Source organism: Bos indicus x Bos taurus, chromosome 27 (genome assembly GCF_003369695.1).
Source record: "Bos indicus x Bos taurus breed Angus x Brahman F1 hybrid chromosome 27, Bos_hybrid_MaternalHap_v2.0, whole genome shotgun sequence".
Classification (NCBI taxonomy): domain Eukaryota; kingdom Metazoa; phylum Chordata; class Mammalia; order Artiodactyla; family Bovidae; genus Bos; species Bos indicus x Bos taurus.
In genome coordinates, this window is record NC_040102.1 from 38,410,317 (window position 1) to 38,431,293 (window position 20,977).

The 20,977-nt window shown below is 47.5% G+C and overlaps 1 protein-coding gene across 9 annotated transcripts in view; it reads left to right on the top strand.

The window, feature by feature from the left end:
• The window catches only part of PSD3 (pleckstrin and Sec7 domain containing 3), a 495,595-nt gene extending 475,012 nt beyond the window's left edge, over positions 1-20,583 (top strand). For all 9 annotated transcript variants that reach the window (XM_027529597.1, XM_027529598.1, XM_027529599.1 and 6 more), the window contains one exon: positions 12,729-20,583. In XM_027529597.1, coding sequence (XP_027385398.1) covers positions 12,729-12,944 — 216 coding nt within the window. In that variant the 3' untranslated portion in view covers positions 12,945-20,583. The remainder of the gene's footprint in view (positions 1-12,728) is intronic.
• Positions 20,584-20,977: the final 394 nt, after the last annotated feature.

The following is a 20,977-nucleotide window of genomic DNA, read 5'->3' on the forward strand; positions in this document are numbered from 1 at the left end:
GTACAGGAATGCTGTCCTAACAAACTAGAATTTTGTTTTAGATGCGGGGTCCCAAAGGAAAAACTTAGAGACACACTTTATCCCATGGGAGTTAAATTTAGCTTCTTATCCAGATAAGTAGTGTTCTTTCAGCTCAATTACTTATCTTAGGTTTGTAGAAACTCGACTTCACATCTATGTGCTTCAAAGGACAGACTTTTTTTTTCCACTTTGCTGAGCAGCAAATTTGTTAATCCCACGGATGCAGAGTCCATTTTCTTCTTCCAGTTAATTTCACACTCAGCGGTTGTAAAAGCCCTCACACAGGGCCACGCCGGGCGGTCAGTAGGACTGAACCCCGGCTGGGTGGGAAATGGGCGATTCTTAAATTTTCCGCCAAGAAAGGAAACTGTGTTCTCTTGGCTAAGTGAGCTCTGTGGACTTTTAAATTGAGAATTTTGGGGTTTAATTTCTTAAGAAGAGAAAAAAATCTGGGTACTGATACAGACTGGGTCTATAGAAAGGGTTTCGAGAGCATCAAGAAACCAAGTGTGAAGAGTGAGAAAGGCAGCAGCATTTCACAGGTTAGTTTCGGAATTGGGGACGCTCTCCTGGACACCCACTCCTGTCTCCTCACAGAGACAGGGATGCTGCAGAGGTGAAGCACTGCAGGGAGACTGTGTGCCCTGCCTGGGCCTTGCAGCTGGGGAGGGGCCCGGGGAGGGGCAGACAGGACCAGGGTGGCCGTTCGGCCCTCGTTGCCCCGCCTCTGAAGGGCCTGCAGGGCCTCTGGGGGCAGCGGCCTGTCACGTGGCAGAGAGCGGGCGCCTTAGGACGGAGACCTGGACACTCCCCAAACGCTCTACAACCCCAGTGCTTTTTGTCTGTATTAGGGCTTTTTTTTTAAAACCTCTTCTGCTTATATTATCATTAGATGTAAGCTTTTTATTTTAGTTTTGTTTTTAATTGAACTCAAAAAGTCCATTTAGAGAACAGTCGAGCCAGAAGGCAGACTGAAATGAAACAGTAGAATTCACACTGTCTCGGGTTTTTCCAGAGAGCCCCGACTACAGACTGTACAACCTAAAAAGGTGTCTGTTTGCTCTGTCTTGGCGGTGGGTCACCACTGCACGCAGAAGCCTGAGAGGGGGATGGCAGAGGGGGAAACGTTGACATTTTCTGTTTAAAATGTAAGTCCTAGCATAACTTTCAGGTAAGAACTTATCAGAAAGCTCTGTTTTGAATGTATTGCTCCCTTAAATTCATAGATAGTAGAAGGTGAGCCTACTAATACCTACCTACTAATACCTAACTACTAATTTATGTAGCTTTCAGGTAAGAACTTATAAGAAAGCTCTGTTTTGAATGTATTGCTTCCTTAAATTAGTGGGTAGTAAAAGGTGAGCTGGAGAAGGCAATGGCACCCCACTCCAGTATTCTTGCCTGGAAAATCCCATGGACAGAGGAGCCTGGTAGGCTGCAGTCCATGGGGTCGCGAAGAGTCAGACAAGACTGAACGACTTCACTTTGACTTTTCCCTTTCATGCATTGGAGAAGGAAATGGCAACCCACTCCATTGTTCTTGCCTGGAGAATCCCCGGGGGTGGAGGAGCCTGATAGGCTGCCGTCTGTGGGGTCGCACAGAGTCGGACATGACTGAAGCGACTTAGCAGCAGCAGCAGAAGGTGAGCCAGCAAGTTAGGGAGAAAGTCTGCAAATCCATTCTGCACTGTCCTATAAAATGCAGAGCCTTTATTGAATAATCAGTTCCTTCAGCAGCTCCCTGCTCTGTTGGCTTGTTTTAATTGTTTTGGTTTCTTCGTTTTCCGGTGTGAAGCTCTAGGAGCAGAAACTGTTTTGCTGTGTGTACATGACATTATTGCTGTTCCTCTCATTTCATCTGAAGCTGGCCTTTTACCCTGCCTTCATGAGAAAGGGAAATGTCAGGAGGAAATGTATTCAGGATCTGATTGCTGGAGCAGCGAGGTCTGAATACCGATGGCAGTGCCTAAGTTAGGATTGCCATCACAGTTTTCATTTAGCCTGTTACTATCGTATTCACGTATCAGAGGTCAAAAGGAGATAGTGTTATATTAAATGAAATGAAAAATGGTATGCAGAGCTGAGGAGAAATGAAACTGCTCAATCAGATGCGTGTACGTTTATATGTAGATGTGTTTAAACTTCTTTTCAAATAATAATTTTACATATATAATATATATGTGTGTATATATATATATCTTAACACTTAACATTTAACCTAAGCCAGAACTCTTGTGGCCTTAGACACTGTATTTTTCATTCCCTTCTAGTAGGGATTGCTGCTAGTGAAAGGGATATGTTTCCTACCTGTTTGAGAAGTATTCTTACAGGTGATTGCAGACCAGCTTAATAAATTAACACTGCACAAAATGTAGTAAGGAGGTTTCCAAGTGAAGAAAACTTGACTTTAAGAAAGAAAGAAGCTGTTTAGCATTTGAATTGTCGTTGGCTCTTGGTGATCAGGGAAGGCTTCATGGAAAGAGCAAATCTTAAGAAGGAAATTAAGGGCAAGAGCTTGCTGAATGGACATGGCCTCAGAAACAGTGTTCAGGTGCTTCTCTGCAGAGAGTAGCCACTGAGCTTGGATTTGGTCAAGTCCCATCTCAAGTTTTCTGATAGTGGGACCAGCTTACACAGCTATCCTGTGAGAAGTCCACTCACACTGTCGGAGATGCCCGAGCAAGGAATCTGAAACACGTAGCTCTGAGATTTTTAAGAACTGATCTGAGAAGGAATCCGCAGAGACCACAACAAAACCTTTAAGAAGGTGACCAAAGGCAGCAGTTGTCCCCAAGACACCTGGCATTCTCAGACTCCCTCTGTCCTTCCATGAAGTACACACCCCAGAAAGGCCACATAATGACCATTAGCCAGGATCTGGGAAGGTGAATCAGTGCCATCCTGACCCCAAGACAGCACTTGTCACTGCCAGCTCGCTTCCCACAGACCTGCAGAAAGCAGCCCGTCTCATGGTTCATCTGGAGCTGTGTCCACTCTTGTGCAGTGGTTACTCTGAGACATGAAACTGTATTAATTAAACATTAATTTTTAATTAATGAATTTTTTGTTGTTTATTCTTCCCTTTTTATCATCTGGTTATAAACACTTTTGTCAGAGCAAAGGTGTAACACCTACGTAGTATTATTACTTTACTTATTTGTTTATCGTCAGCAGCAGATTGAAAGTGAAAGTTGCTCAGTCGTGTCCAACTCTTTGCAACCCCATGGACTATACAGTCCATGGAATTCTCCAGGCCAGAATACTGGAGTGGGTAGCCTTTCCCTTCTCCTGGGGATCTTCCCAACCCAGGGATTGAATCCAGGGCTTCTTTGTAGCCAAGCTGGTAAAGAATGAGCCTACAATGCAGGAGACCCTGGTTCAATTCCTGGATCAGGAAGATCCCCTGGAGAAGGACTGGGCTACCCACTCCAGTATTCTTGGGCTTTCCTGTTAGCTCAGCTGGTAAAGAATCCACCTGCAATGCGGGAGACCTGGGTTTGATCCCTGGGTTGGGAAGATCCCCTGGAGAAGGGGGAAAGGCTACCCACTGCAGTATTCTGGCCTGGAGAATTCCATGGACTGTATCGTCCATGGAGTCTCCAAGAGTCGGATACAACTGAGAAGCAGATTACTTCCCATAATAATATAGATGAGACTGCTGCTCTGACCCACAGAGCTCAGAGTCTTGGGTGAGCATTGAAGGATTTACCCAAGGCTGAATGTGATCCTGTAAGTCACATGCAAGAGTCACCAGGCAAAGGAATTCACATAGAAATGACCATTGACAGACGCTTATCTTTTTAATGAGTGCTTTTGTTAGAAGGTAAATTTAGAGGCTGCCCTTCACATCAGAATGAGAGCTAGTGACTACCAGATGAAGAGCCACCACGATGTACATACACTGGTCCAGTTTCTGTTTTGACTTTTTTTTTTTTTGCCAAGGACAATGCTTTTTTAAAAAAATTTGGCTGTGCTGGGTCTTAATTGCTGCACAGGGTTTTCCCTAGGTGCAGCGAGCGGGGGCTCCTCTCTGGTTGCAGAGCGCAGGCTTCTCATCGCGGTGGCTTCTCATTATGGAGCCCGGGCTCTTGGACACACGGGCTTCCGTAGTTGTGGCACGTGAGTGCAGTAATCACGGCTCCCGGGCTCTGGAGCACAGGCTCAGCAGTTGTGGCAGGCACATGGGCTTAGTTGTCTCTCAGCAGCTGGGATTTTCCTGGACTAGGAAGATCCTACTCCAGGATCCTTCCTTGAACCTACGTCTCCTGCATTGGCAGGCAGATTCGTTACCGCTGAGCCACCAGTGGTGTGGTATAAGCTGCTTTTCTTTGTAGAGAGAGAGCCCCAGTCTTAAGTAGGCAGCCTCAGCTCACTCTGCAGGGTTTGCGTGGGTGGCGTCTTGACAGCCGTGGTTGACACGCGTGGATGAAGGGCATAGACGAGTCTCTGCTGAGTGGTGTCCCTCAGGGCCCGACCATAGCATATTGACAGAAAATACGGGAATGTGGACCACTGGAGGTCAGAGAGTGTCCCCAGAGGCAGCCAACGCAGGGTGCATCAGGTGTCTCCATCTATATCCGTGGTTTTATTTTTCTAGAATTTGCCACACTGAGAGTTCAGAATGTTTTCATTAGATATGAGAAGTGTTGTTTACTCTGTGTATCCTCCGTGCTCTCTGTGCTGCGGATGTATTAACAGACAAAAGCCAAGTACTTGCCCTCGTGTGATTGCCTTCTAGGATTGGCAGGGGAGAGATAAACAAGGTCGTTCTGTAAGCAAACTCTGAGGCTCGTGGTGAGAACGCCAAGGAGAATAATAATTCGGTGACCGGCTATCAGAGCAGCTGTGGCAGTTTTCGGTCCCGGTGGCCAGGGAAGGCCCCCACGTAAAGGAGACGCTTGAGTGAAGGTGGAAGCGGGTGAAGAGGCCAGAGAATATGCCCTGTGGGCTCCTGGGGGCTATGCTTCCCCGGGCAGAGAGAAGGTACCATAGGTCTGGAGCAGCAGCGTGTCTGCTGTGTTCAGGGACAGTCAGGAGGCGAGTGACCTGTGCACAGCGTTCCTGGGGAGGGCAAAGACCCCAGACGGATGGAGGGGGCGGGGGGCGGCACTGGTGGAGGTCTCCTAGGCCAGGGTAAGAGTTTGGGGGTGGGAAACATTTTTAAGGATGAGAAGCCATTGGAGAATTTTGAGCAGAGATGACACATTCTAGCCTACAGTTTAGCCCATGACTGTCTTTTGAGAAGAGTTTGCTTGGGGGGTCAGAGAGGGGCAGGGGACAGAGAGACAGCTGTCACGGTAACCCAGGCACAAGATGATGGTGCTCGGTCCAGACTGGAAGTGGTGGAAGCAGAGACATGGTGCGATTCTGAATTTATCCTGAAGACAGAGGGACGGGAGAGCTATTGGAGAAAGAGGAGTCAAGGAGCAGAGTTTTTATTGTCAAGTTTCCTTCCTCAGGATTGTAGACCCATCTCTACGCTGCTATCCTAGTCATCACTAGCGTACTAACCATTACCCAGACCCAGAAACTGCTCTGGGATAAGTGCTGGCTAATTAACTCTTACGGTATCGTTACCCTCCATGGCCTGGGGGAGACCTAGAGACCTGTACTTCAGCACCATGGAGAGTAAGCCATGGGCGTAAAACTATTCACGAGATAATAAAACAGTCAATGATTCAGTACTTATTATGTGACCACAGTATGGCTTAGAGTGGACTAACATCCATCCATAATTTGTGGAATATTCAGAGAAAACCCAACAAAACTACATTATACCAAAGCCTATTAATTAAGTATATCTTTTCCTAAGTAAAATTATGACAGGCAGTGTATACACAGCTTAGTTGGGGTATTGCTTTTTATTGAAGTACAGTTGATGTGCAGTGTGCCCATTTCTGGTATACAGCAAAGTGACTCAGTTATAAATATATGTACATTCTATTTCATATACTTTTCCATCATGGTTTATCATAGGGTTTTGAATACAGTTCCCTGTGCTATACAGTAGGTCCTTGTTGTTTATTTTATATATAGTATCTGCTAATCCCAGCATCCTAATATATCTTCCCCCTTTGGTAACTATAAATTTGTTTTCTGTATCTGTGAGTCTGCTTCTGTCTTATAACTAAGTTCATTTGTCTCATATTTTAGAAACCATATATATATATCTGATATCATATAATAGCATTATTTCATTCTTTTGTTCGGCTGAGTAATATTACAGGGTGTGTGTGTACCCCGTATCTTTTTTATCCATTCATCTATTGATCACACTTAAGTTGTTCCATGCCTTAGCTCTTGTAAATAGTGCTACACTGGGGTGCATGCATCTTTTTGAATTCAAGTTTTGCCTGGATACATGCCCAGGAGTAGGATTACTGGACCATAGAGTAACTTAATTTTTAACTTTTTAAGGAACCTCCATACTGTTCTTCACAGTGGCTGTACCAATTTACATTCTCACCAACAGTGTAGGAGGGTTCCTTTTCCTCCACCTGCTTTCCAGCATTTATTATTTGTAGACTTTTTGATGGTGGCCAGGCTTACCGGTGTGAGGTGATACCTCATTGTAGTTTTGATTTGTGTTTCTCTAATAATTAGCATCTTTTCATATGCTTGTTGGCCATCCATGTGAAATGTTTGTTTAGGTCTTCGCCTATTTTTTGATTGGGTTGTTTTATTATTATTATTATTATTATTGAGTTATATGAACTATTTGTCTATTTTGGAAATTAAGCCCTTGTCAGTCAAATGGGATATTGTTTCTACAAGTGAGTCCAAGCTGAGTGTTGACCATTTTATTTATCTGCAAATAATAGAAAACTTGACCGATTATTTAAACAGTATAAACATTCTGTATCTCACTTAAGAAAACTGGAAGTGGATGGCCGCTGGCTGCTTGAGAGTTGCCAGCAAAGATGTATGACCTTTCTAAACTCCTGATTTGCTCTCCTTAGCACACTGACTTTTTGTTTTCATGCTTATCGTTTCGTGGTTTCAAAGTGCCTGCTGTAGCTCCAAACATGTCATCTCTGACCTTTATCAGAGCCCCAAAATCTGCTTCCACAGAAGCACCCTGGTCCGCTCCCCTTGTGTGTCATAGGCCAGGTCTTGGCACAGGGCTGCAAGGTTGACTGACAGATGCGTGAGAGTTGGGTTAATGAGAGTTGGGTCTAACCATCTGGGTTGCACCACGATTCCTGTCCTGGGGCTAGGCAAGAACTCAATGCCCCCAGTGAGAAGTGCAGCCCCCTTGGCTGAAAGAAGAAGCTGCTCCATCCTCTAGCAGCTTCTTTGGCCGAGACTGACCCCTGGAACATGACCCCTCAGGTTTTCAGTCTTTAAGCTGGTGCAGCAGGTTGAAGTGTGATTGACCAACACACTTCCCTACACAGCAGCTCCACCCTGAAAACAAATGTCAGGATTGGTCTTAGGAAAAGGAGACATGTCTTCTCTGAAAGGAAGAATGGACATAAACCCTCCCAAAGATGCCACGTGGCTGCATTGTCAGGAAGAAGTCCACATGTCCCACCCAGAGGGAGAAGCCCGGAGCGGGCATGGAGCAGGACTTCGAGGGCGGCCCTGCCCCTCCACTCCTGGGCTGCGTTCAGCTCCCTGTCTTGGCTCAGAGGCAATCTCTCCATGGCCCCAAAGCCTCTGAATAGAGGTTCACAAATTCAGTGAGTCTGTAATCCCGAAAGAATGTGAATTACAGTCCTTTGAGTAGTCCTGAAGAGTCCTGAGATTAAAGGTAAGTTTTCCTAAAATATATTGAAGAGCATTTGACTTGGCCACAGACATTGGTAGAAAGCAAAGCCGTATTACGGGGTTTAGCAGCCTGTCTGCTGTGAGCCCGTTTACCTCAGAAACAGCACACAGCCACTGGAGGTGCCTAAACAAACCCACGTTGTTTTTCCCTTATTTCTCTCAACATCCGAGCAGTCCTGGCTCCTGGTCCCCTCTCACCCTTCCCTCTGCTTTGTCTTTTCTCAATGCTCCTCCTCTGTGCTCTGCCTTTGGTTTGTTGATTGACCTGCTTATGTAATTTACTGGAAGGAAAGGAAAGTATCAATAGCTCAGTTGTGCCTGACTCTTTGCAACCCCGTGGACTGTAGTCCATCAGACTCCTATATCTATGGTTTTCTCCAGGCAAGAATACTGGAGTGGGTAGCCATTCCCTTCCCAGAGGATCTTCCTGACCCAGGGATCAAACCTGGATCTCTTGCCTTGCAGGCAGATTCCTTACCATCTGAGGCATCAGGGAAGTCCAGTTTACTGGGGCAAGAACTTTGCAGCTGGAGCTGTAAAATCAGTGGATGAAATGTCTTTTCTTCATGTATTTTTAGGTGAATTTTCCCAATAGTGTCAGTGTCTTCAAAAACTAGTAGAAAATAGCCTAGTCACCTTTTCTCCTTTTGTCCCCTTTCAAGTCATCTCAGAAAATTGTCCTTCATACCCCTTTGATTGTATAATTGCCCTAGCTTTGTGAAATAGTATGCCTTACATTGATTTTCTGAATCTATTTTTAAACTGTCTTCAGATCATTTTATTAAACCTTGTTCATATCGGGAGTAGTTCTTTCTTGCATTTTAATCTTGCCACCAAAGCAGTTTATAGAGACAGATTAACTCTCTAAATTCCTGGAATGAATAGATTTAGATTTCATTGATGATAGACTACTATGTAATACTGATGATGTATTTTTATTAGCAAATGCCCTTATTAAACCCTTATGTAGCTTTCTGAGAAAAGAGTAGTATTTTGTTCCTTTGTTACTTCTTTACTAAAACTGGAATATGTATCAATTAGTGATGCTTTCATCAACAATTAGCAGTGCCTTGGTGATGGACAGGGAGGCCTGGCGTGCTGCGATTCACGGGGTCACAAAGAGTCGGACACGACTGAGCGACTGATCTGATCTGATGCGCTTGAAAAGGTGCTCGGCATCACTAATCATCAGGAAGATGCAAACCGAAACCACAGTGAGATACACCTCATACCCGTCAGAAGGGCCGTCATCAAAAGAACACAGATAACAAGCGTTGGCGAGGATGTGGAGCAAAGGGAACCCTCCTACGCTGTTAGTGGGATTATACGCTGGTGCAGCCAGAGGGGAGGGATAAAGTAGGAGTTTGGCTCTAATAGGCACAGACTGCTGTATATAAAATAGACAAATAGTAAGGAGCTATTGCATAGCACAGGCAACTGTATTCAATATCTTGTAATTACCTATAAAGAAAAAGATATTTTTATAAATATATATAAAGATATTTATATAAATATATTTAGGTGAATATATAAAGATATTTAGATAGATATTTTGGTAAAATTTATATAATCATAGTTCAGTTGGTAAAAAATCTGCCTGCAATTCAGGAGACCCAGTTTGATTCCTGGGTTAGGAAGATCCACTGGAGAAGGAATAGGCTACCCACTCCAGTATTCTTGGGCTTCCCTTGTGGCTCAGCTGGTAAAGAATCCACCAGCAATGCAGGAGACCTGGGTTCCATCCCTGGGTTGGGAAGACCCCCTGGAGAAGGGAAAGGCTACCCACTCCAGTATTCTGGCCTGGAGAATTCCATGGACTGTACAGTCTATGGGGCCGCAAAGAGTCAAACACGACTGAGCAACCTTCACTCATATAAAGATTTATATAAAATATTTATGAAATGGAATCACTTTGCTATAGACCTTAAACTAACACAAGGTTGTGAATCAACTATACCTCAATTAAAAACAATGAGGGCAGCCACTGTGGAAAACATAGGGCCATCCTCAAAAAAACTAGAAATAGAACTACCACGTCACCCAACTCCCACGTCTGGGTGTATATGTGAAGAAAATGAACACACGAACTCAAAAAGATAGTGCGATCCAGTGTTCATGGCAGGATCATTTACAACTGCCAAGATATGGAGGCAACATCAGTCCACCACCAGATGAATGGACAAAGAAGATGTGGTCCATGAACAATGGAGACCACTCAGTAATAAAAAGAGGGACATCCTACCATTTCTGACAATGTGAATGGACCGAAAGGGTGATATGCTTAGTGCAGTAAGTCAGAAAGACACATACTACATGATTTCACTTATAAGTGGAATCTAAAAAAAACAAAACCAATGAACAGACAGAACAACAGAAACAGAGCCGTAGACACAGAGAGCTAACAGGTGCCTGCCGGAGGAGAGAGGTACAGAGAGCTAACAGGTGGCTGCTGCCGGAGGAGAGAGGGCTGGGGTAAGGAGGGGAACAGGTGAGGCAGTCGAGAGACACAGACTTCTAGTTGCAAAATAAATGAATCAATAATTATGTGACATCTTTACACGGTAACAGATGGTAACTAGATTTATCATGGTGATCATTTTGAAATGTACAGAAATGTTGAATCACTGTGTTTGTATAACTGGAGCTTACCGTGTTGTAGGTAATTTCTACATAGAAAACAAACAAATGAATAAACAAACTCATAACAGAAGAGATCAGCTTTCTGGAGATCCATTAGGGGAGGGGAAATTGGATGAAGGCTGTCAAAAGGTACAGACTCCCAGTTACAAAGTTAGTAAGTGCTAGGATGTGATGGAACACGTGATAAGTGAGATAGCACTGCTCCATGCTGTATATTAAAGTTGTTAGGATAAATCCTTAAGAGTTCTCATCTCAGAGAAAATCCTTTTTCTTCTGTTCCTTTAGTTTCGTGTCTGTGTTACACAAGGGGTTTCACTAACTTGCTGTGATCACTCTTCCATGATGCATGGACATCGTATCATTATGCTGTACACCTGAGACTTACACAGTGCTGCGTGCCGATCATATCTCTGAGGAACTGGAAGGAAAAAATGTGGGGAAAATACCACTACCTGATGAAGAGTGGAATGTACGATTCACGCTTAATGAGACAGTCAGAGGTAGCAGGGACAACGAGCGCTGGGTCCAGCCACTCTGTGCTCCAGAGCCTGGGCTCTCTCTGTCTTTGCCTCCCCCTCAGGCCTTGCGTACTGCCCCTCTGCTTCATGCCTGCTGCCCGTGTCGTGGGTTGCAGCTTTAGGAATACGAGGGAAGGGCTGACACCAGTGATTCTCCTAAGCCCCTCTTTATCAGAAAGCAAGTTGCTTCCCCAGGCGCGTTCTCCTTACCCCTCAGTGGCCAAAGCATCACGCAACCCATCTTAGCTGCAAGAGAGTCTGGGAAAGTCAGTGTTTGGTTTTATCAACCTTTGTAGTGGGAGGGACGTAGGAGAGGAGGGGGGTTGAAAGTGGCTTTTGATTGGCCAAACCTTCAGCGTGTGGCAGAGTTGTCATCCTAAAGTACACACTCACGCCTGTGTTTTCACATCCAGGGAGGACATAGAGCTTCAGAGTGTGGGTTCTAAAGTCAGGTTCCTGAGTCCAGATCCTGACATCACTTCTGTGACTCCTGGACTTATCGCTGCCTCTCTTTCCTTTCCTGTAAGACAGGGATGATAATGTACCAGTTGTGTGTGATTCTTGTATTAATAACCTGCAGTTAGCGTGTGGGTACCTTATAAATGTCATCTTCACCAACCAAAGCTTGGCACCCCAACATGGACGCTGACCAAACCCAGAGCAGACCTAAGGGCTAGTGGCTTTTCCCTACTTTTGAACAAAACAACTTGAAAAAGTAGCTTCCAGTAGCTTCAGCTTCATAATTATTAACTTAAAACTGAGATATACAAAATCTCAATCTAACCTGACAAATCTCTAAAAGATTTATTGTTGTAACAGACTTTGCCTGCCTTTGTTGAGACAATTTATAACCGATGTGTTCTTTTGTTTAGAAAGAAAATACTTTAGGCCTCTACAAATCCTTCCTGTGTTGAATCACTGTGATGGGAGACTTATTTTACAGTCTATCAAACTGAGAATCCGAGACCCTTCTATAATTTGCAACATATATATAAAATAGCTCTGTATAGTGATTGGATACAAACTTAAAAAAAAAAAAGCAGGAGCATCAATTAGGGTTAGGGAAAAACAGTCTCTACAGTGTTCTTCTCAATTATTCTTAGAACAAGATGCTCAAGACAGGAAAATCAAGGAGTCGTTTAAAACATAGTAGACACTCAATGAACAGTTGATGAAAAACACATAAATGTGCAGAATGAAGAAAATCATCAGGAAATAGTTTGAGATTTCACAAGAAGGCAACTCTGAGAAGCTGGTAATCCTCACAGAGACGTGGTCACGGGTAGCCAGGGCCGGCTTCCAGGAAGTGTGAGTGTTGGTAATCCTAGCAGAAACGCGGTCACGGGAAACCAGGGCCGCCTTCCAGGAAGTGTGAGTGGTCCTGTCGGATCAGGAGCTTAAGTTCCAGGAAGTGTGAGTGTAAGTCCATCACCAACTGCTTCCTCAAGCTGGAAGTGGAGAACCGGGCGCCCCCGCCAGGTTCAGGGGAGGCCTCGGCCATGGCCCACGAGGTGGCCCCAGTGGCTGCAGGCCTGAGCACCTTCTGGTCCCCAAAACCAGAGGCTACATTGTCTGGTGCTGAGCATTCAGTAAGCATGCTTCCTCCATCTGCACACCATTCCTGCAAAAATGCAGAACAAAGGAAAACCCACAGTCTCTCCTCAAATCAGTGAACCCCTCAGTCAGTCTCCCGAGAGCCAGCCCTTTCCTGGGCCGTGGGCTGGCTTGTGCCTTGCGCTGTGACAGTGTCCCTGACCCCTCTTCTCTGACTCCCCTCAGAAAACCCGCTACGAGATGTATGTCCGCCTCCTGAAAGAGGGGGGCCTGGAGCTCCTGAGCGGCGGCAGAGGGGGCCCCACGGGCCTGAAGAAGTCGCACTCCAGCCCCTCGCTGAACCCAGACACGTCTCCGGTCACTGCCAAGGTCAAGCGCAACGTGTCGGAGCGGAAAGACCACCGGCCTGAAACGCCGAGCATTAAGCAGAAAGTTACTTAGGATCCATCTGTGGCCAGGAAGTGCTGGTCGTGGAGCAAAACAAGAGGTTTTCAAGATCTTTCTGGTAAATCCATGAATATATTTAAAAAAAAAATGTCTGTGACTAAATGGTGCATTGGTAACCTTTCCCACTGTATATTTTTGTTAGTTTCTGTACAGGTCATCTCTTTGCTCTTGATTTCTTTGCTTTGATGACTTGCTACCTGATGACTAATGCACCTTTTGTGAGGGGGGGACACGATTCAGAATGGATTGTGGGTCACTTCTCCGGTTTCTCTCGTTTGCACTCTGCTCACTTGTTTTGTGTACAAATCAGCTGTTACACTTTTTTTTTTTTTTAAACATTGAATCCATTGTGAAACACTTAACTGGACAAACCTTTGTAGTTTAGAAAATTCTAGCCAGAGTTGGTAGGAGCCTTTTCTTGTGAAACCGTGCCCAGTCACAGAGGCGGAATCGCGCTCAGAAGTTCGCTTAAGAATTCCCGTGGAGGGAGGCGCTGTTGCCCTGTGACCCTGGGCCTCTGAGCACTTGGTGTTGAGTCCCGGCCCGAAGGGGGCGGGGGGTGAGGACCTCAGGACTGGGAATGCAGGAAGCGCACTAGCTCGCTGGAAGTGTGGATTCCATTTCAGCCCAGCAAGGAGGAGGGAAGTGGAGTCTCAGAGGCTGAGGCAAGACGGCCGCAGTCCATTGTATTTTCCAAACCCAGCATCTCAGTGGCGATAACGGACTCTCGGGGCTATAGCAGCTGGCGTGTGTTTGGTCCGCAGGAAATTGTTACCTCACCCCCGCAGCGTCCAGACGAGGGATCCAGAGCCATCTGCGATGGACAGCCTGCCAGCCAGGAATTAGATTCTTTTATATACATGAGCACGGCATTATCTCCTGGTTGTAAGAATTGGGGGTCTTCCTAAAAATATCAAAATGGAGCCCTTCTCTCCTTAATCAGAGCAAAATAAGAAAGGAAGACGTAGCTTTTCCCTAGAGTTCCTTGGCAATAGGATGTTGCTTCTTCATAGTTAAATCTGAAAGGAATGAAACCTGAAGGAATTATGGTTGCAGAGCTGAGGACCCTGCCTCCTGGTGGCAGCGCAGCATCCCCTGGTCTGGTCTTGCCTCCACCCCTGTGACCACCGCTTCATCCTCTGTTCTGAACTGTCCCCAGAGTAAATCCTTGATTCTAAATCGTTTCTTCGCCTCTGCTCAGAACAGTCATAAGCTTGTTCGAGGGACAGTCCCTTTGAAAATCAGGGCAATAAACAGAACAGTATGTTATTGAGGAGGAGAGAGAGATGAAAAGTGTGCCCACTCTGAGTTAGAAGTTTCTGGTTTTGAAACTTGAAAACTTGGCGACCCTTAACCCTAGGATCTCCACAACTTTGGAACTAACAGAACCACTCTGAATATTCTTCTCTCTCCCACAGACATTTGCTCTGGTTGTGCTCAGTTTACTAGTTAAGGTACTATGACCAAAGATGCAGGGACTCTGCGTGGATAGCACAGTTCCAGGGAGTCAGAGAAAACCCACTTTTGAACCCTGCAGTTTCTAGTGGTATCTTGTCCTGATGCACCAGCGTTTACACAGGACTATTTATCAGCACTTCCGTCGGCTGCAGAAATGCCCATGTTTGCTGGTGCCCAGGAGAGAAGCCCCTCTCTAAGGTTATAGCTGCTTGCTTTGTGGCATTTTTGCCACGTCTTTGAAAAGCTCCCTCTAACCCTCTTGTCTTGTTTAGGTAAAGGCAGTAACTGAATTTGTTTCACGAAACCTAGAAACCACCAGGGTGGTTACCGACATGTCCCGTGTACATGGTTCTTTCTCTGTAGTGCTTCCGACTGAATCCACGGTTTCTACAAGGAACTAGTCTTTCTTCCTAGAATTGGAATCATCAGCATGTGTGTTTTCTGCCTAGATCTTTATCCTAAGCAGAGGGGAGAGAGGTGCCGAGACCACGTCATCTCTTCAATAACTAAAGAAAAAGAAACATCCTTGACTGGCTTGAATGTGTGTGCTCCCAGTCTGTGTGTGTCTGTGTGTGTCGAGTGTCTCTGTGTGTGTCCCTTAGCGTCTGTACGGACGTGGAATGGTACTTGCTGCGGCATTTAGGCAGCGTCGCGGCTCTGAAATCCTGGTCAGCATCGGCATTTGCTGCGTGACTTGCTGATGCGTCTCCAGAGCTCCTGGACGTGCCGATGGAGAGAGAGCTGAGCGGGCGCTTTGCAAGCTGCTGTGTATGCCGTGTTCCCACAGTTGGTCCCGGGAAACAGCCTCAGAGGTCATGTTGTGGGCCAGGATCCCAGACTGCTGTCGCTAGGTCAAGAGCTAAGAGCCACCCCCCACCCACCCCTAGGCCTCTGGACTGTCTGACACAGTGCCCCTCGCAGGCCAAGAGCTTGTCCTGTGGGAGGCAGGGCCTCTCCTGAGACTGGACTCTCCGAGGCTTGCCCCTAGCCAGCCGTGACTCCTCTGTGACCACTGCTTTCCTAGGGTGTCTGGTCAGGGGACGCTGAAGACCTTCCCCTTCCTGGCTCCCCATTCACGGTACAGGGGGCCTGGCTTCCTCCTGAAGGTCCTGCCCCCAGCCTTCACCCATCCCCTTACCTGTCTCTCAGCACCAGAGCCTTGAGGTCAGCCTCCATCTAATAGGTCCTCTTTACAGAAATACACCTCATATCAGCTTTTAGTCTAGAAAACCTTGAGAGTCACCAGAGTACCTTGGTGACAGTCGTGGGGTAGAATTGCCTATTTTAGAAGCAGCTGTCTCAAGGTATACCCCCACCTTATGTGTTGGCGTTTCCAGGAAAGGACCAGGGATTCTCTTTAGCAATCAAGACTTAGTTATTAGGGTGCAGGGTCCTTATTTTACTGCCAGCCGTAGACATCATTTGAAGTATGCTTTTCTTAAAAACCATCATCTGCTGACTCTTAGTAATGCCTGATTAGACCAAGCAACACCTCTGTGCGTCTGATTAACCTCAGTAAAACCAGCGTGTGGAGAGGTGTCTGGGGACTGCAGCCCTGTGGGCCTGTTCTGTTTATCTCAGCTAAAGAGGAGGGGTGACCGTGAAGGGTCCTCTGCTTCTCCAGCTGCAACCCTCGTTGTGAACACGAGGCGTGCTTCCTAGTTAGCAGGGAGGTGAAGGAGTTGATTCTGGGAGAGAAAATCCACCCAGCTCCCCAAGGCCAACCGAGGATCGGCCTCCGGAGGGTGTGTTTCACCCTGCGGCCAAAGCAGGACCCCCTGAGCCTGGAGAGGGGGCACCTGCCCAGCAGAGAAGGTGCCTCCTGCTGGCCCTGGCCTGCCCACTCTAGCCACAGAGATGAGGGAGATGCTCTCACATCAGGCGGGGCTGGCTTTGGCTGCGCACTGCACCTCTTCTCTGCCTTCACCCCTAACCGTAGACAGCTGGGGAAAAGTTGACCTTTGAGAAGTTTCTCCATGGTCTTACTTAGAACCCTTCCTTGGGTTTAGTTACTAGGTCACTGGAATTGGATTCTTTTTGTGTTTTGCCTTGTAGTCACCCATCAAGCTTTTTTAAGCCTGAGTTCACAGGGCGTTTCCCAGTCTTGAGGGTCCGGAGCTCCACAGTGGAGCTTCTTGGGGGCCCAGCTGGGGCTCAGCGGTCTGGGGAACCCGCTTCCTCAGCTGCAGCAGCGGTCAGCCCCGCTCCGCTCGCTTTTCAACCGACAGAGTCTTTGCAGTTGATGCATTAGTGCTGTTAAGTAGGAACCAGAGGGTCAGCGAGGACTGGCTCCGCGTCGAGCCTAGCTGATAACGAGGGTGGCCAGGCCTCAACCAGCACCCAGTTTTCTTCATGGAGCGCCTGAGTTCCTTTGACAGAAGATCAGTCCACGTTGTAAGGAGCTGGGCCTTCGCGCCTTCCCGGTTCCAAGGCTCTCTGGCTGGCTGTCTCCTGGGCCAGCAGTCCACCCCGGCAGTCACCCCCGGAGGACCTCCGAGATGAGCGGCTCACACTGTGGAATAACCCCCCGGCCGTGAGGGGGCTCTGCCCCGCCTCTGCTCTCTCACCCGTGTCTCACTCTCCAAGGACTGCGGTCCAGAGCCATTGCTGTTTCCCTCCTGTGCCCAGAGCACCCACAGCCCAAGTGGGCCGCCTCTGCCTGGGACCGCGAGCGGCCAGTGCCTAGGGAGGGCATCCTCAGAGAGTCAGGAAAGACGCCCTTCAGGGCAGGCTGTGGGCTTGACTGCAATGGCCTGGTCATTCCACACCGCAGGTCAAGTAGTTGTATATACGGTAGGCTTCCCAGGTCTCTTTGGCTCACCCTCTGTGATTTACCTGCGCATCTGTGATGTCGCAGGCTTTTGGAGAATGTTTATATTAATAGTATGTCAGACATCAACGAGTATGCTTCCTGTCTCCTGCCGGTGTTGTAATCGTGGGTATTTGTAGTTGTGTGCACCTCTATGTGTCAGCGTGTAGACTGTACGTCAGTATACAGTGTGCGTACATCAGATTTATTTTTGTCCTTAACCAGTGTGGTATGACAAGCAAGTAAAACCTCATAGGATTGAATATAATGCAGTTTTTTGAGAGTCTATATAGTGGTACTGTTTTATTAAACTTAAATTCAAATGATATTTTGATTAATTTTTTTTAATAATAAGATTTTATGCTAGGAAACTTCATCTTTGAGCTTTGACTCACCAGAGCAAAAAGGACTCTGAACTAACTTTGTTAAACTATTTCGGTGTACTGTGTACAATGCTGGGGTGGGGGTAGCTCATTATAATTTGAAATATACAGAAAGAAAGAAAAAAAAAAAAAAAAAACCACAGGCAACCTGTGCAGTCTTAGCAACTTCAGTATTAAGAGCACTTAAAGTCAAACTGACAATTTGGGGCTTATTACAAAATGTGATGCTCTAGAGCACACGTTCTTTATTGTTGTAATTAGTCCGGAAAAATAGAGCTTTCAGAAGAATCAGCTAAGTGCCCGGCATATCATTTACGTACCTGTGACTATTTTACAGCAGCTCACACCACCCTCCCAGCCCTGCGTCCTCACCCTCTTCACCTTGAAGAACATCACCAACCCCTGCAGTAGGTCAGGCTCCCCGAGACCCAGGACTGCCCTCCGGGTCTACGGCTGCACCAGCTAAGCGTCAAGTCACAGGTAAAAGAATGTCAGGACAGACTGTGGACCAGGTGAAAACTTTAATATTTTTATACTTAGGTCTCTTTTCCTGCCTCTCCCCAAAGAAGAGCCGCTGGCCTTAGTTGTCTGAGCTTACTGCTTATCTTAACGGTATATAAATAGACCACTAGAGAGTAAGACTTTATTAACCAGCATGTTGGTGTAATTTAAAGCAAAACTGAGTGTGTGTGAGTGAGTGGTTGAGTGCAGTGCGTCTGTCTACACACACCTGCCTGTCTGTCGTCCCGCGGGTCCGATTCAGAGCGTGGGAGCCATGGGCTAAAGGGCTCAGCCTCGGCCCCTGACTGCGGTGGTGGTGGTTGCCCTTGAGTCGTTTTCTTAATTACCTGTAGTCTCAAACTATTGTTGCAGTTGTATCCCATTTCCTCATCTGTCCTTGACATGCAGGGCACTGGCCCTGCTTCCCTGCGGGGTCTCTTTTCCACTAGCGTGTTTCCTCCTGAGAACCACAGTGATTTGCAGAAGCATCCCTTTAATTCAGAAACCACATACAAAAAGGGGTAACAAACTTTAAAATTTTAATGTGGGGTCTTAGTCATTTGGACCGTTGGGACTTTTAATGTAAAGTCAAGTAACCCTTTGGCCTGGATAATAATATCTCCTGCATGGAGAGTACGTATGCACATTGACTCTAACGCCCTTAGGATACTTCTGAGTTGCAGGAACAAGAGTTAAAGGGGAAGGTGTGAGTCGCGGCCTCTGCCCGGGGGGGGCCCGCCGTGGCCTGTCCTCTGCCCTGAGGGCTCTGGTACATGGGGCCTCTGGCATGTGTACACACGCTTGCACACGTGTACACAGTGAGTGCCCCGAGTCATGTAAACTCGAGACGCAGAGCGCTGGAGCGCTGCTTCGGGTATGGACCAAGGTGGCTGCGGCCTGCAGGCCCCCGGGGCAGGCAGGACCTGGACAGACGCTGCGCGGGGAGGGGCTGGCTGGCAGGTGGGGGCCCTCCGCTCCCCAGCGTCCTTGGGGGGGCGGGCAGCTTCTCGGTTGCATGTTCCTTTGTGAGGGGGTCACGGGGAGGAACACAGCCCTCCGCGGCCCGAGCTGGGCGGAGCCTGGCTGTGACGGGTTTCCCTTTGCAGGCTGGAGGCTCAGCTTTCACCAACAGTGTTATAAAAGAAAAAGCACCTTAGTGTCAATTCTTGGGAAATGTTGGTTACTAGGGAGAATTCTGGAGGTGCCCTCCGGGAGCCCCAGGCACAAGCTCGGTTCAGGTCCCACTGGGGCCTGGACTCCTGCTCCGACCCCGCGGAGGCTGGCAGGTGACTCTCCGCAAAGAGGGGCTCCCCGGAGCCCAGGGCTGGTCCACGGGCACCTTCCGGGGCTGCAGGGACCCAGCTGTCCACCCAGCCGACCCTGCCGAGGGTGCCCGCGTCCCCGCGGTGACACGTGACCGAAACCAAGACCACGTCCTTTGTCTTGGCGAGAAACAAGGTGGCCCTCTGGACTGTAACCAGGGACAGATGATATCTTTTCCTTTGCACCCGCGTTTCTGGAAGCGGATAAGGTTTCATTTCCGTGGAGGGGTCAGGGGAGGCAGCCCTCTTGGGCGAGGTCCCACCGGGGCCCTGTCAGAGCTGCTGGGCAAAGGCCCCGGCACGGTCCTCTGGAGTTCTCTTCTCCTGGGGTTCTCAGAGGCTGTTTCCAGAGCGGAATTGACACAAACGGAGAGCTGGTACCGCAGCCCCGCTTCCCGTAGGACAGGCGGAAGGGCAGTGGTGTGCAGCCTTTACCACATAAAACGAGCCTTGAACTTGGCCGGCCTATGAACCGGGTTACGTTTACTGGGGCTCAGATCCTCCCTTCACCGTCAGGGTTTCCTCCCCAGTCCCTTCCGCTTCGTCGCGGTCCTGGTGCCACAGGTCCCTGCACATTGTGAAAAGTAGTGATCAAATGGCAGCCTGCTCCTTTTCAGTGGCCAGACCGTCACACTGGCAGCCTTGGGCGAGCTCGTGGTCCCGACCCCTGTAGGAAACCTGTTCCTGGTTGCCCACCAGACTCGAGAAACGCCATCTCCCCGAGGAGCGTGGCGGTTGTGGTGGTCACCTTTTGAGGGGAACAGTGATTTCTGTGGATATTGTTAAAGTGTTGGAAGAATATTTTGAAAATTAAGTTTACATTTTACAATTGCTTTATTTTTTATTAAAATAGTTGTATATAAATATTGCCCTATTTCACTGTTGTTGAGGTAAAGCTAAACCATGCAGTCACCTGATGTGTATAGAAGCTGTGATGTATAGAGTACATTTCTCTCCTGTGTAAATGTTCATGAATATGACTGTTCCTGTGTTTTTATAAGTTGGAGATAATTTGTTGTTTTACAACAACAGAATTTATTGCATTTAAATGGTTTTTATGTAATAGAAATCATGCAAAATAGTGAAGGATTTAAAATATGTATATGATATATGTAAATGTACAAACTTTAGAAAGAAATAAATCCAACCGATTTCAGTCATTTTGGAGGAATGTTATTTGCTTGTTTAGTAAGCGGCTAGAATCATAACTCTAAGAACTAACACAACACACCCCGTGACATGAAAAGCCAGCCACAACGCCACAGCCAGAGCTTTGGCCTGGGCAGCTGGCTGGAGGGGTGAGATGCTCAGACTGTTCACCCTGCCACACCCCCGCTGGGCTCTGTGAAAGTGTGCTGAGAAGCCTTCATCAGGGGCTCTGGGGACGGAAGGATGAAGCTGTTTGAAGTAATTGCAAGAATGCGCATGCTCCTGCTCACTCTAGCACTTCTCATCAAGGCCGAGGGGCCAGGAGGTGACTGCCGCCCTCCTAGGCAAGAGGCTCAGATGTGCATGCGGGCCCTGGGAACCTAACTCAATGCCCAACATAACATC